We start from the raw sequence: 12,985 nt of genomic DNA, 5'->3' as shown, positions 1-12,985 counted from the left end.
AAGTAATTTGGTTAATGTTTCTGCCTGTCACTACATAAAGGAAAAAATAAAAACTTTCCAGGTGTTGCTTCATCTAAACATAAGTTATTCAGTCAAAACTACTGCTGCTTCCACCAGTGTCTGTCTGTGTGTTTGCGGTAGAAAAAAGAGGTGGTATATGTAAAGTCTACAACACTTGGCTCAATATGTTGGTTTTACTTGGGTATTTGGTGGAGATGCAGAGGAATTTATATGTCCTTGAGCTACCCCACTCGTTCAGTCTCCAGACACTTACTTGTCCTTACCCTGCAAAAGGTCCAGTTCTGAAAATTCTTGACCACACAAGTTTATAGAAGTGATTGCTTGAAGTTTGTCCTTAGATATCCTGCTACCACTTCTTAGAGTCAATGGTCCATGGAAGAGGAAGATACAGTGCAGGTAGACCAGTGGTTTTTATCTCCCTTTCCTTCATTACATGTAATTGCAGGTCAGCTTTCCTCATGGTTCCTTATTTGTTCAGGAGTAATTTGGAGGCCTTGTTTATGAGCTGATCTTGGGACATTCTTCGAAGTCACTCCATGACAAGTGGACAAGTGTTCATATGTACTGAGCTCAAATACTCAGTCACCTGTTGTGACCGGGGCAATTCGGAATTTGGACATGTAAAATTAGGGAAGTACAAAGGTGTGCAGAAATTTAAAGGTCTTGTTAGAAAGTCAGGCCTCCAGTATCTTTTTGAATCTTCCAGTAAAAAGAAGTCTATGATTCAGCAGACTTTTAATGAAAGGCTAACTTTTATGAATTGGCAACCTCAAGTCTGCTCATATAAATGCTAGACTTTTTTTCTGCATAAGAATTTCCCTTGCATACACAGCAGAAAAACAAACAAACACAATTCTCTGTTATTTCCCTGAAAACCAAAGTCCTCTTCCCTAGCAAGATTAACTTGTCAAGTAATCTTAGAGCAAACACTTTATTTTAATCTATCATTGTTTTCTCCCTGTAGTTTTAGCAGAGGTTAGAAAAAGAGATTCATTAAAGTGATGGCACATTTGTTTTTCCAAAAGCACATCTGAAAATTAATGCTTTGCCAAAAAAAAAAAAAAAAAAAGAAATACAGTATTTCTTTTAATACACCAGTTACATAAAGTCTTAAAATCATGTCTTAGCCCAGATGGGGTGTTTGTAGCATAAGGTACAAGTCGTATAATCTCTACTATCTGAAAACTGCTTAAATGAGCTCTCCTTCAGCCATGGCATGTATTCCACACCTGAGGTGAAGTCACTCTGGTCTCTTCTTTGATGTAGAGCCATTGGAGTGCTGACTGCCAGTGTGTTTGTGCAAGTCTGTTTGCTTATACAAAGAACCCATTTAAGCTTCTCCACCCAAGAAATTCATGTTGATTTTGGATAATCCCTGGGTGATTTTATTCTGTAAAATAAATAAATAAATCTTTCAGACTTGTGATGCAGCCCAACTCTTGCACATTTTGGACTATTACAAGTGTAGCATTTGTGTTGGGGAAACATGAAGTGACACGAAGCGTGGGCAATTTTGTGTTTGTCCAGATGTCAAATAGGATGTCTATTTCAGTACAGGGTTATGTGACGCTGGAGCTTCACCTGAGGAGTGTGGGGTTGGTCCATGATGAGAGTTTTGCATGGGAATTACCAGTTCCCACACTACATGCTCATTCCCCAGTGTGGCTTCTCTAGGAATAGTGCCAAGATGATTGGCTTTGGCAATAAACCACTATTTCAGAAGAAAAGGAAAGGTTGTATTAAACAGCTGAAACAATTCTCTGGGGTCAGCCTTGGCTGTCAGGACTGACTGGCAGTCTCAGAGAGGTTCTCTGTGTGTGCAACACAGGTCAGTAGCCAAGGGAATCAGAGCATCTTTGCTTTGAGTGTGTGAGCAGGGCTGCTCTGAGGGTGATTTGGCCCACAATAGAATGAGTGTCCATGATCATCATCAATCACATCTGACCCATCCATCCAATTAAAAATCGCTTCTGCAGGCTCAACTCTCCCTGGCTCCCTTAAGGAAACACTGGTGCACAGGCTTGAATTGAGTGTTCTCAAGTCTGGCCAAATGCAAGGAGGAAAAAGCCATTGTTTTCACTTTATTCTCAATCCCCAGCCATGTCCTTCCTCAGGGTTCTTGCTCTGACAGCACAGCTGGTTCTGAACAGGCCCATTTCTACTGAAGCCAATGGGTTTGGGTATGTTTGCCACAATGTCTATTTATTAGGTATTTATTAGGTAAATAACATTAAATTAGGTATGTAATGTCTTAGCTAATTAACTGTATTTGTCTAACATAGTTAATCTAAACTTGGAAAGTATTGAGATGGGCCTAAACTGTCTCTGCTGTGCTATTTATTAATTTCATGGCAGCAGTCTTCAGCAGCCCTTTTTAGCAGATGCTGAATTCATGTATGGAAAAGCCATTAACCTCATGAGACTGAATAATACAAATAAAAATTTGTCTTGTTCCCTGCTTGGTTTTTGGGGTTTTGTGAACCATGAAAAGTTCTCTACAAGATTTGTACACCTACTTTGCCTCATTTTCCTGTGCTTTAACTGGAAAATAAGCTGAAAATACTTATTTTCAATAATTGAAATGAAATGTAAAACATTAAAAGATGTGCTGATAAACTACTGAGATGGCAGGGCCTGAGTGAAACAGTACGGAAATGATAGCAAATTATTATCAGGGATAATTTACTCACTGAACCCAACAGTATATATGTTACCAACACATATATCTTACAATAAGTGTTGTAATACATATATACTCAATATAACTTACTCCTTCACTTGTTGCTCTATCTAGTAGGCCATCATGTTTCTACTATGCTGGCATTTTTTGTGTTACATATACCTGTAATTAGACTTGGGATGTAGACAACCTATTCCTACATGAGGCTGAGCTGCTGTGTAATTTAATGTAGGAATGGCAACTTTTGCTAAAAGTAGAAACTAAATTTAAAAACAGTGGTTTTGCCTTAGGGGTTTTATTTAGGGTTTTGGAAAATAGAACAAACTCTTTGTTTTCCATTACATGTGGAAAGCCTAATAAACAAAATATCACTTCTCATCTAATTTTGCATTCCTTGGGTGTATTTTGGTAAACCCTTTTTTGTTTTGAGTAAATTGCTCTAAATTATGCTGGGATACAGTCATTGGTAGTTTTAGCAGAAATACTAGTTTAACTGAAGAGCAACTTTGTTGGGACCTTGATGGTAATTATTTAAACTCAGAAAAGATCCATCTTGAGCAATTATTTTGCTTATAAAGGGTATGTTTCATACACATGATCAAAAAGGTGATGTAGTGCCAGGCCACTTGAGCTACCAATTAGTTCTGTCATATCAACCTCCCAATAGCTTCGCTACAGCAGTGTTAGTAATCTTTAGTATTTGAGGTTACTGTCCAGTTGCCGTGAAATTTACTGTGTATGAATTAAAGCACTGACAGCCATAATTTGATACATGTTGTTCACAGTCATAGGCAGTTAACTCACAGTTGCCTCTTTCCTCAAGTAGGTGCAGAACAATCTGAAACAGAACTATGATTCTGACTTTCTTGTACAGTTGTTTTCCAATGTATTTCAGTCTTTTTAATGTATTTATCTTTACAGTGTCTTTGCCTGATAGACACTTTCTTCCACATCTATTTTTCACACAGGGGACTGTTGCAGAGCTCATCAAAAGACACCAAGTGGGAAGTTAAACACCTTACTGGGCCAGTTAGGGCTATGTGTGCACTCTGTTAGCTGCTCCTGAGTTGTTAGAGGTGGGTGGCTTTTGCCAGGAACCTCAGTAACGAGCTGGTCCCCAGTGTGTGTCCAAATTATTCTGCCAGGAGGTTTAGCTTACTTCAGGCTAAAACTGCACTGCAAGTCAGCCTGAAGGAGCATAAAAGCTCAGAAGTTTAATCTGTAGTATGAAGTCTACTACAGTATGTAGTATTATCCTGAGATAATAGCACAGATTTAAGTGATACTAGTACCACTCCATCTCATCTAGGTAAGCTAGGGGCATGCATTCCTTCATTCTTTCTGTCTCTTTTCTATTACTCTTCTTTTTAGTATTTCTTCTTACAGTCATGTCAGTAGAGTAGTCCAGCAAAAACTGCAGTAGTGTATACTTAACTTAGTGTTTAATTGTGGATGTAACAGCCTGGTCAGAGAGCGAGAAAACTAGTAAGTTCTCCCAGAATCGGTTTGTGAGACTTTAGGGAGTTGAAGATAAACAATGACAGCTTGTTACTATAAACAACCTGCAGGTATTGTTTTCCTACTCTCTGTTTTCCTGTTTTTCTTAAAGATTGTTTATAAGAAGGGCATTTTGTTAATTAGCCAATCAGGTGAAATGTATTGATTAATTGACCAATCTGGTCTGTCTGTATCAGAACAGTCTATAAAAAGAGAGAATTTTGAAGTAAAGCAAGATGCTGTGCAAACCAGCCTTCTGGTGAGTCTGTATCATTTCTTACTCAACAGTGACATTTAGTTTAGTGGGTAAAGCACTTTTCTAGCAGATGAAAGAGCTGTGAACCCCCTTAGACTGGGGAACTTCAGATACACATTACCATTGTAATAAGCAAGTTAAAGATGCCTGAAGTGGTGTATATTTTTACAGACACCAGTTCAGTTTGTCTTGTTGACTGGCTATGAAGCAAAGAGCTAAATCCTCATCATGAGAGATTGCCCAAGCTCCTTTAGAAGGTCCCTGGCAAAACAGGATTGAAATTGTACAGTAATTTAGAACCATGAAGCGCTAACTTGATTTTCCTCTTTGCAGCTGAATTAACATTGATAAGAACCTGCATTAACAGGGATATTTTATGTAGGTGCTGGTGTTCTGTGTTGACACATAGGCATTTCCTATTTTTCCTCATTCCATGGGACATTTTTGTGCATCTTTAATACAGGAGATTTTGAATATCTGAAGGTTGCTAGTGCATGATGACATATATGGTAGTTTGTCTTCTGTGGGGAGGGACTCATTCCTGGGCAGTATTGCTGTTGTAGGTCCTGATCTCCCAATGTAAAGTTGGATTGATTTAAGTTGATCCAATGCCCTGAGTTTGGTCTTGTTCTGAATGAAGGAGATCAGAATAGTGGATGATGTGCTATGAAATCTCCACATGTTTACATATCTTGTGCTGATTCCCAAACTACACATAAGGCTTTATATCCTGTGCATGTGATTTATCAGTCAGTATTTTCCAGTGGTGGTAACTGAAAATTAAATTTTTAAGTCTGGTGAGGGGTTTTTCTTGTGTTTGGTTTATTTGGTTTTTTTAAAATTAATACATGTTTTTATTTCAGTGTTCTACAGAAGAGGGGCAAAAAAGAGACATGCCTGAAATTTTATTCACTGAACCAAAGGACTCCTTTTCTTTTATGTTTCAGACACAGATATTAAGGAGCTAGAGGATGTTTTTGGACTTAACGGACAAGTAGAGCATAAGCTGAACTTCCTCAAAAAGAATGTATCAAAAGATATAAAGCTGGTACTGATTGCTCATTCTATTGGTTGCTACATCACCCTGGAGATGATGAAACGAGCATCAGAACTTCAGGTACATGAACCTTCTTGAATGGGAGTTGCTTTATCAGCAAAGCAGTGCATGTGCTCAGCCTGTGGGTAATGCCATGTATTTCTTGTGGAAACTCTATTTTGTTATACACAAACAAACAAAAAAATGGCTTGATCCTAGTAACATAATACAGCAGATTGATGTAATTCTGAGTCTGAATTTGGATCTTTAATGCCCTTGGAATATAAATAATTAATAATGGTGAGACATATATTTATGACTTCCTTGTTGTCATCTTTAAATAATTTATAAGCAAATCACCAGACGTTTGGCAATTGCATTATGTGTTACACTAAAAATTAAGATTGGTAGTGAATTTTATAGTGGTCTCTTATCTTGAGGCGAACTGATTGCTGGTTAGACATGGGAAAATGTATGGGAATGAATAGTAATATAAATTATGAGTAGTACTACTATGAAAGACATTGACTTTAAAATTTAATACAAATATCACTGCTTCTGCAATTCAGTCTTGGTTTGTGTAACTCAATGAGAATGAGAGCTGTAACTGCATTCTCTGTATATCTCAACATTTTTCTTTGTCCCTGTGAAGCAGTAAGAAGGCTGAAGCAGGACCATATCCTTGCCCTCTGTAAATGGCAAACTGCTCAGTACTAACTGTCTGTTAGTGGCTGATAAATGGAAAATAGGGAGTTTTTATTCTTAAACATTCACACTTATTAAATCATTGCGTCTTCCTTTATTTTATAAAATCTTCGGTGGAAGGAAGTTCCATGTTAGTGATGACATGAAGTCTGGGGTTAATATATGCACATGGTTAATACATGTAACGTATGTGATTAATATATGCATATCCACTGCTTCATAACCATTTCCACTGCACATCTAAAGTCTTCTTCCTTTAAAGGTAAAAGGGATAAAAATGTGAAACATGAGGATAACCTGATATATAATAATAGCAAGCATATTTCACTTTGTGATTATAAACAAGAATATTTTTGAGAGAAATTTTACATATTTTCAGAAAGGAGCATTCTAGAAAATATGTGCATTAATTTGTTCAAACATGCCAACTTTTTTGGGGTCAAAATCTGTAGTCTTTATTGCTCAAATGATTTTATCTGCTTTCAATTAAACTAAAAATTGTTGAGTAACATTTTTACACCTGGCTCACCGGATGCTGGCAGCTTTTTGTCAGTATTTTGAAATATAGGGATCTTTGGGACCCTCTTAGACCTCATGGTGCACTGTGTGCATAAAGTTAATATATGACAAGCTACATTTAAGATGCATTCAACAATAGAAAATATTTGTGTAAGCCGGAGTATTGTGCAATCTTTGTCCCTTTGCCAAAAATAAGTTAACTCTTAGGTTTTATAACATATGAAGTGTGATAATAAGAAACTTGTGTTTCCATCTCTCCCTTTATTTTTACTGGAATATTTGATTCCCACAAGATTTTGAGCATATGTGTATTTTAGTAGCTAGATCATTTGATTTTATATTTGTGTAGTTCTTGGTGATATTTTTTCATTATATGAATTTTGGGTTTGGTCTTTAAATTCTCTGCTTTGCAAAGAGCCTTTCATTATTTACAATTTATTATTCTGAGCTAGAGGTTAATTTGTTATATTTTTTATTCAAATAATCAGTAAACATTTATATTTGGAATGTATGTTTAGCAGATTTGATTTTTAGAATCACAGGGCCATAGAATTGTTAAGTTTGGGAAAGATCTCTAAGGTCATTGAGTCCAGTTGTTAATGCAGCATTGCTGTGTTCAGCACTAAAGCATGTTCCCACAGTGGCACATGCACATGTTTCTTGAGCACTTCCAGGATGGTGATTCTACCACTTCCCTGTGCAGTCTGTTCCAGTGCCTGACCCCGCTTCACTGAAGAAACTTTTGTTTCACAATTTAAAGCTCTTCCATGGTTCAACCATATACAGACTAGATTGTCCCTCCCTTAGCATGCATGAAAAGGAGAAAGTACATCCCCTTCTCTATCCTCCTTGGTTCCTCTTCAGCTGTCAGTTTTCAGAGAATCACAATCATCAAGGTTGGAAGAGATTTTCAAGATCATCAAGTCCAGTCAACAACCCAGGACCACCATATTCATCTCTAACCCATATTCCCAGGTGCCTTATCCAGTATGCCTTTTCAACACTTCTGTAGACAGTGCCTCCACTATCCCCCAGGGCAACTTATTTCAATGCCTAACCACTCATTCAGTGCAAAAAAGATTTCTAATAGCTAATCTGAATGTCCCTTGGTACAATTTAAGGCCATTTCGTCATATGTTTTCACGTGAGACTGACCCCCACATCATTGCAGCATCCTTTCAGTTGTAGAGGTTTCCCCTGAGCCTCCTCTTCTCTGGACTAAAAAACCCAGCTCCCTCAGCCACTTCTCATAAGACTTGTTATCTAGACCCTTTACCAGCTTTATTGCCCTTCTTTGGACCCAAATGCTGCTGCTATCTAGGGCCCCTGTGCTCTGCAAGTAAATGGGGTTCTGCATTTTTTCCTCTTTAATTAGTACATATGAAACAGGAATTGCCAGTTTATTCCAGCATGAATTCAGTTTTGGAGCCCATCACTATTTTCCCATTGACTCTCAGGGAGGCTTCCATTGAGGGTTCCTTCAGGAGAGCCACTAACACAAACTTAGTCTTAGGTTGATGCCTTTAACCAAGTCTGATTAGTAGAGAAGGGCACACAGGTTCCATCCATACTTGTAACTAAGTGGGGCTATGGCACAGATTTCAGCAATGGGACAGTGATGTTTGAAACTTGTCTTTAAGTGACTTTCTGGCCCAAAGGAAGCAGCAACTCCCAGCAGCACCCTTGCATGGTTCTGGTCTTGGCTGAGGTCCAGGACTGACGAGGCTCACCCCCAGACTGGGGTGACCCCGGGAGGTGGTAAAGTCTCTCCTCCAACACGGGCCTTCAAAGAAAGACTCAGTGGTCTTCAGTCATCCAGTCTCAAGGTAGTTTATTGCATGTTATCTCAAAGCACACACACTCCCTGACACTCTCTCGGACTCCTTCTCACTCCGCATCTGACCCTCTCTCTGCCTGCCCCAGGGGCTGGTGCCATCTTTTATATCACACATTACGTATTAAATGTTTATAGTTTTTTCCCAATGCCTATCACCTATATTGAACAGTGGCTTACTACTCTAAACCAATCTGTGAGTGCCAACATCAGCAAGAACATGGAGGATAGGAAGGAGAAAGAAGGAGGACAGGGCACGCCCAAATCCCTCCATCTTAGAACTTCTGACCTCCATGTACAAAACTCAGACCCCTCTGTACAAGGCCTAAAACCCCCCTGTACAGCACTCAAAAATCCTTCCTTTCACTTTGTGACTACTTCTATTATAATATCTAAACTTTTGTGACTTCTTGTTCTTCCTGCAAGGTTGGTAAATTGTTCCATGGATCAAATTCAAAACGACAGGGGTTTCCGGCTGCCTGCCAGGGTCTCAGATGCTTCTGACCTGGGCCTGGAACATCCAAGAGTGTCTGAGGGACACCTTGGGTTCCAACACAGGACCATTCCCAGTAGTTAGTTTGGATGCTGACATCCTGTTTGGAGGCAGGAGGAGATTCATCCATGTGAGCACAGACCATCCTGTGCCCTCCTGTTCAATGAGAAGCTGCAGAATAATTCCTGGCTGATGTTTTATGTCTCACAAGTAACCACAAACACTTTCCAGTTGTCATGGTGGGCTTCAAGTCTTAACAACATTCACCTCTCCATGGGAAGTAGAGCATCCAGATTTTGCCGGACTGCTAAAAAATTTTGGCACTGGGAAGGAAAAAAATCAGCCTCGCTTTGTGAAGATGGAAAATTGCAGTAATGTACAGCTTCCTTGATACTTGCTCTTAACCTCATAATCTTCTTCACTCTTTATTCAGACAACAGAACTGAAAAATGAGGCTCAGTGACAAAATTATTTTCTCAGTTGTTGGAACATGCATCTGACCATAAATATGCTACATCCTCCAGGCATTCTCTTCTAAAATGCAAATCCTTACTTGGAGGATTTCCTTGTACTTTACTGGTGGCACTATGGAGTGTTTCCTAAAACACTTCATTTGATCATTAATTTAATCAAAGATTGACAAGTTTCCTTGCTAGTGAAATTCAATCTCTTACAGCATTAGTCTTACATTTGCAGTGATGCTTTTGAAATGCCAACACCTTTGTAGTAGTAAATTAACTCTTGCTAATGAGTACAATATAAGTATTGATCTTCCTGTAAAACTCATTGAAGAGGAAGAGTTTAAAACCTCTGAGTAGTATCAGTTCAAGCAAATTAAATTTCTGTAATATGTAAATCAAACCCATGCGTTGCTACTGTGTCTCAGTGGTGTGAAGAAATTGTGGGTATTGCTGGAATTTGTTGGTTTCATAAATGATATCTAAAAACACAGAACTTGGAATAGTTAGGCTTTTTAAAACACATTCCTAACTTGGAAACCCTGACTCATCATTTCAGTGCACATACTGATTATTTAGTTTCAGTTGTTGAACATTTGGTTGTGAGTACGGGAAGCACTTTCATAATGTTAGGAGAGAGAAAACTGCCATGTTTTTAAATATGGGTACTTCTACAAGAAAACAAAGTTCTTTACTCTGGAACTACTGGAAATCTACAGGATCTGTGAGATTGAAAGAGGGGGATTTTTTTTAACAGTACAGGCAGTACTAAGCATGTCTGACCTTTGAGAAAGTAGGGAATCTTTTCAGCAGGATAAAAGGAAGGGGGGAAGAATATATGAAAGTAGTGACACTCATTCAGTTTCTATTTTGCTGACATTAGAACCTAAATATGTAATCCAATACTCATGGTGTGACCATTACAGAAAACATCTTCTGAAAGGATGGCAGTGTAGCAGGTAGTGACTAGAAGTTCTGGTGCTTTTTGGAAAGAGAGAAAATATGAAAATATAACCACTCATGAGAGAAAAAGGAATATAAATTTTTATTCCATATTTGAAAGTTTCATTTGATATAATAGCATCTGATTCCAATGTTGATTACCGAAATTAGATGTCATGGTACTTTAAACAAAGTCAATTTATATAGCTGTTGTCTAGGTAAATTAACTTCCAATGGTCTCACTGTCTATTATAAAATATGCTTAGCAAGGCATATTTTTAACCACCTTGAATGCTCCCTTTCAACAGTAAGCTTATCTCAGATATTTTGAAAAGTACAGTGAGACTGCATAAAATAGAGAAATATTATAGAAATATATGTTGAGAGAGGGAGTAATAAATATATTCATTTCTTGTTAGTTGCAGGCCTAAATGAAAAAGTGAAAAAAATCACCATAAAAAATAAAATGGGTAAGAGACTTACAGTAACACAAACTCAGTGAAAATATTTGTAAAATTATTATACAGGGGAAAAAAACAGATGGCTATGCTTAGCAGACTTCACAAGGGAATTGGTGCACATTTCAGATAAATGTGTATCTTGTGAAGAAAGCTATGAATTTCTAGGCCATGGTATAAAACTGAACTGAATCTAGTGTTGTTTTCTTCTTCAGTCCATCCATCCATATAAATGAAATACATATTAAAAGAACAAACGGCATTGGGATCATATACAGCCACCTTCATTCTTCTTTACGTGTTGAGGAAGCAAGAAAATACTTACTCTGACACAATTTTGCACAGATTTAAACATGAATCTAAGTTCAGCTGCCTTCAGTGAGATGAGTGTGTTAATTTAACTTCATGGATGTTTTAAGTTGGTCTCTGAGTTGGATTATTTTTATGAGACAGAGAGAGAGATATGGCAGTTCTATCAATTCTTGGTGTATCAAGTCTTTGGAAGCATATACAAGGAAGCCCAGGCGATCTGAGACAGCAATTGGAATAAAATATGCTTTGGTTGACAGCTTACACATTACAGAGTCTGCAAAATCCACCTCGGAACTCTGGATAATGCTTCAGGCAGTATCAGTAATTCTGATGGAGCAGGCAGTAAAGCAGCAATAGGAATGTTGGGCATATGCAAATGTTCTGCAGCTCACTCGCCTGGAAAAAGAGAGTAGTGCAGATGACTTACTAAATCTAACCAAACAAAATAAATAAGATACTGTATCTTTGAAGCATCAAAGAAGTTGCTACAAAGATTTGTAGAAAGTTTTTTTTTTCCTAAAAAAGAAAATATGAAAAAACCTTCACATGAAAAGCTAAGGCAAATATAAAACATCCTCTCTGTTTGGGTGGGAGGCTGCAAAGTAAGGAGATGGGTTCATGACAAACAAAGGTTTTTAAGGGAAATACTAACTTTTGGCTGAGACACTCATAAAAGGCTTGGATTTAAAATTTCAACAAACCTTGAAAACACCATCGGTGAAAGGCTGATAACTGCAGAATGAGGCTGAAAGTGTCAGCTCACCCAAGAGACTGCTAGCAACCATTATTTTCACTGGCTTGATGACAGACCCTAACCCTGAGGCATCCAGTTATATTCTCGTCTACCTTTCCCCTTAAAAAAAAAAGCTTTAAAAATGTAAACAGTAAGAAAATGCAGCAGTCAACAGGCAGATGAGCTCTTTTGTATAACTCTCAACGGACACTGCCTTTGTCAGTAGGAGCAGGCACTTTCCATTCCCATGTGCTCTGTAGGTCTGCTAGAAATTACTTCACAGGCAAACAACCCCACCTTGTAATATAGCAAACAAAAGATTGTGAAGTGTCTCAAGGATGCAAAAAAATAAATTTAAGAAACTTAAAATTAAATGAGGTAAACCCTGTTGAAGGCAATCCAACTCTTAAGATGTGACATGCCTGAGGGAATTTTAAATTTTGAACAGTTTGCCATGTGTATCCATAGTGTACCTTGTGTGGTTTTTGAAGTGGGTGAAACAGGTAGGTATAACCTGCTCAATCCTAGGTCTTTATGGAGAATAATGGATTACATATACTTCAGTACTCTCCTGAGTCAAGAAAATTTGCCTTCCAGAAGTGTTGAAAATGAGATGAGATTGGTAAATAGCAGAGTTACAATTTTTGCAATTAAAAGACAGGCTTGACAAAATCAGCAATGCTGTATCTGTCAGCTAATTACCAAGCAGATGAATAATAGTTTCTGTTTTTAACACTGATCACATTTTAGGAGTGAGGATTCAGAGTTAATAAACAGCATTGCCCTGAGATTTCCTTGTTTGGACCATAAGCCTGTGATTAGAAGGCCTGAGAAAAAGCTTAATTCCCGAAATTTTCTGTGAAAAATTGTGTTTTGTTCATAATGTTCACTTCAACTTCTCTCAACTTGTTTAATATACTGGTTTACTGCTCAGTTAAATATAAAAATAATATGAAAAGCAAGATTTGACCTCTGCTAATTCCAAGAAGGAAAACTTAAGAACAATAATTTTGATTTCAAGATACTTTATTTTTTTCATAA

The 12,985-nt window shown here is 37.8% G+C and overlaps 1 protein-coding gene across 6 annotated transcripts in view; it reads left to right on the top strand.

Annotated features, from left to right (window-relative positions):
* LDAH (lipid droplet associated hydrolase) overlaps positions 1 to 12,985 on the top strand; it is a 111,123-nt gene that overhangs the window by 42,688 nt on the left and 55,450 nt on the right. For all 6 annotated transcript variants that reach the window (XM_053939062.1, XM_053939065.1, XM_053939064.1 and 3 more), the window contains one exon: positions 5,402 to 5,571. In XM_053939062.1, the coding sequence (XP_053795037.1) occupies positions 5,402 to 5,571 (170 nt within the window). The remainder of the gene's footprint in view (positions 1 to 5,401; positions 5,572 to 12,985) is intronic.

The sequence above is a fragment of the Vidua chalybeata genome, chromosome 3 (genome assembly GCF_026979565.1).
Source record: "Vidua chalybeata isolate OUT-0048 chromosome 3, bVidCha1 merged haplotype, whole genome shotgun sequence".
Lineage (NCBI taxonomy): Eukaryota > Metazoa > Chordata > Aves > Passeriformes > Viduidae > Vidua > Vidua chalybeata.
Note: the sequence above shows the minus strand (reverse complement) of the source record. Positions and strands in the feature narration are given on the sequence as shown.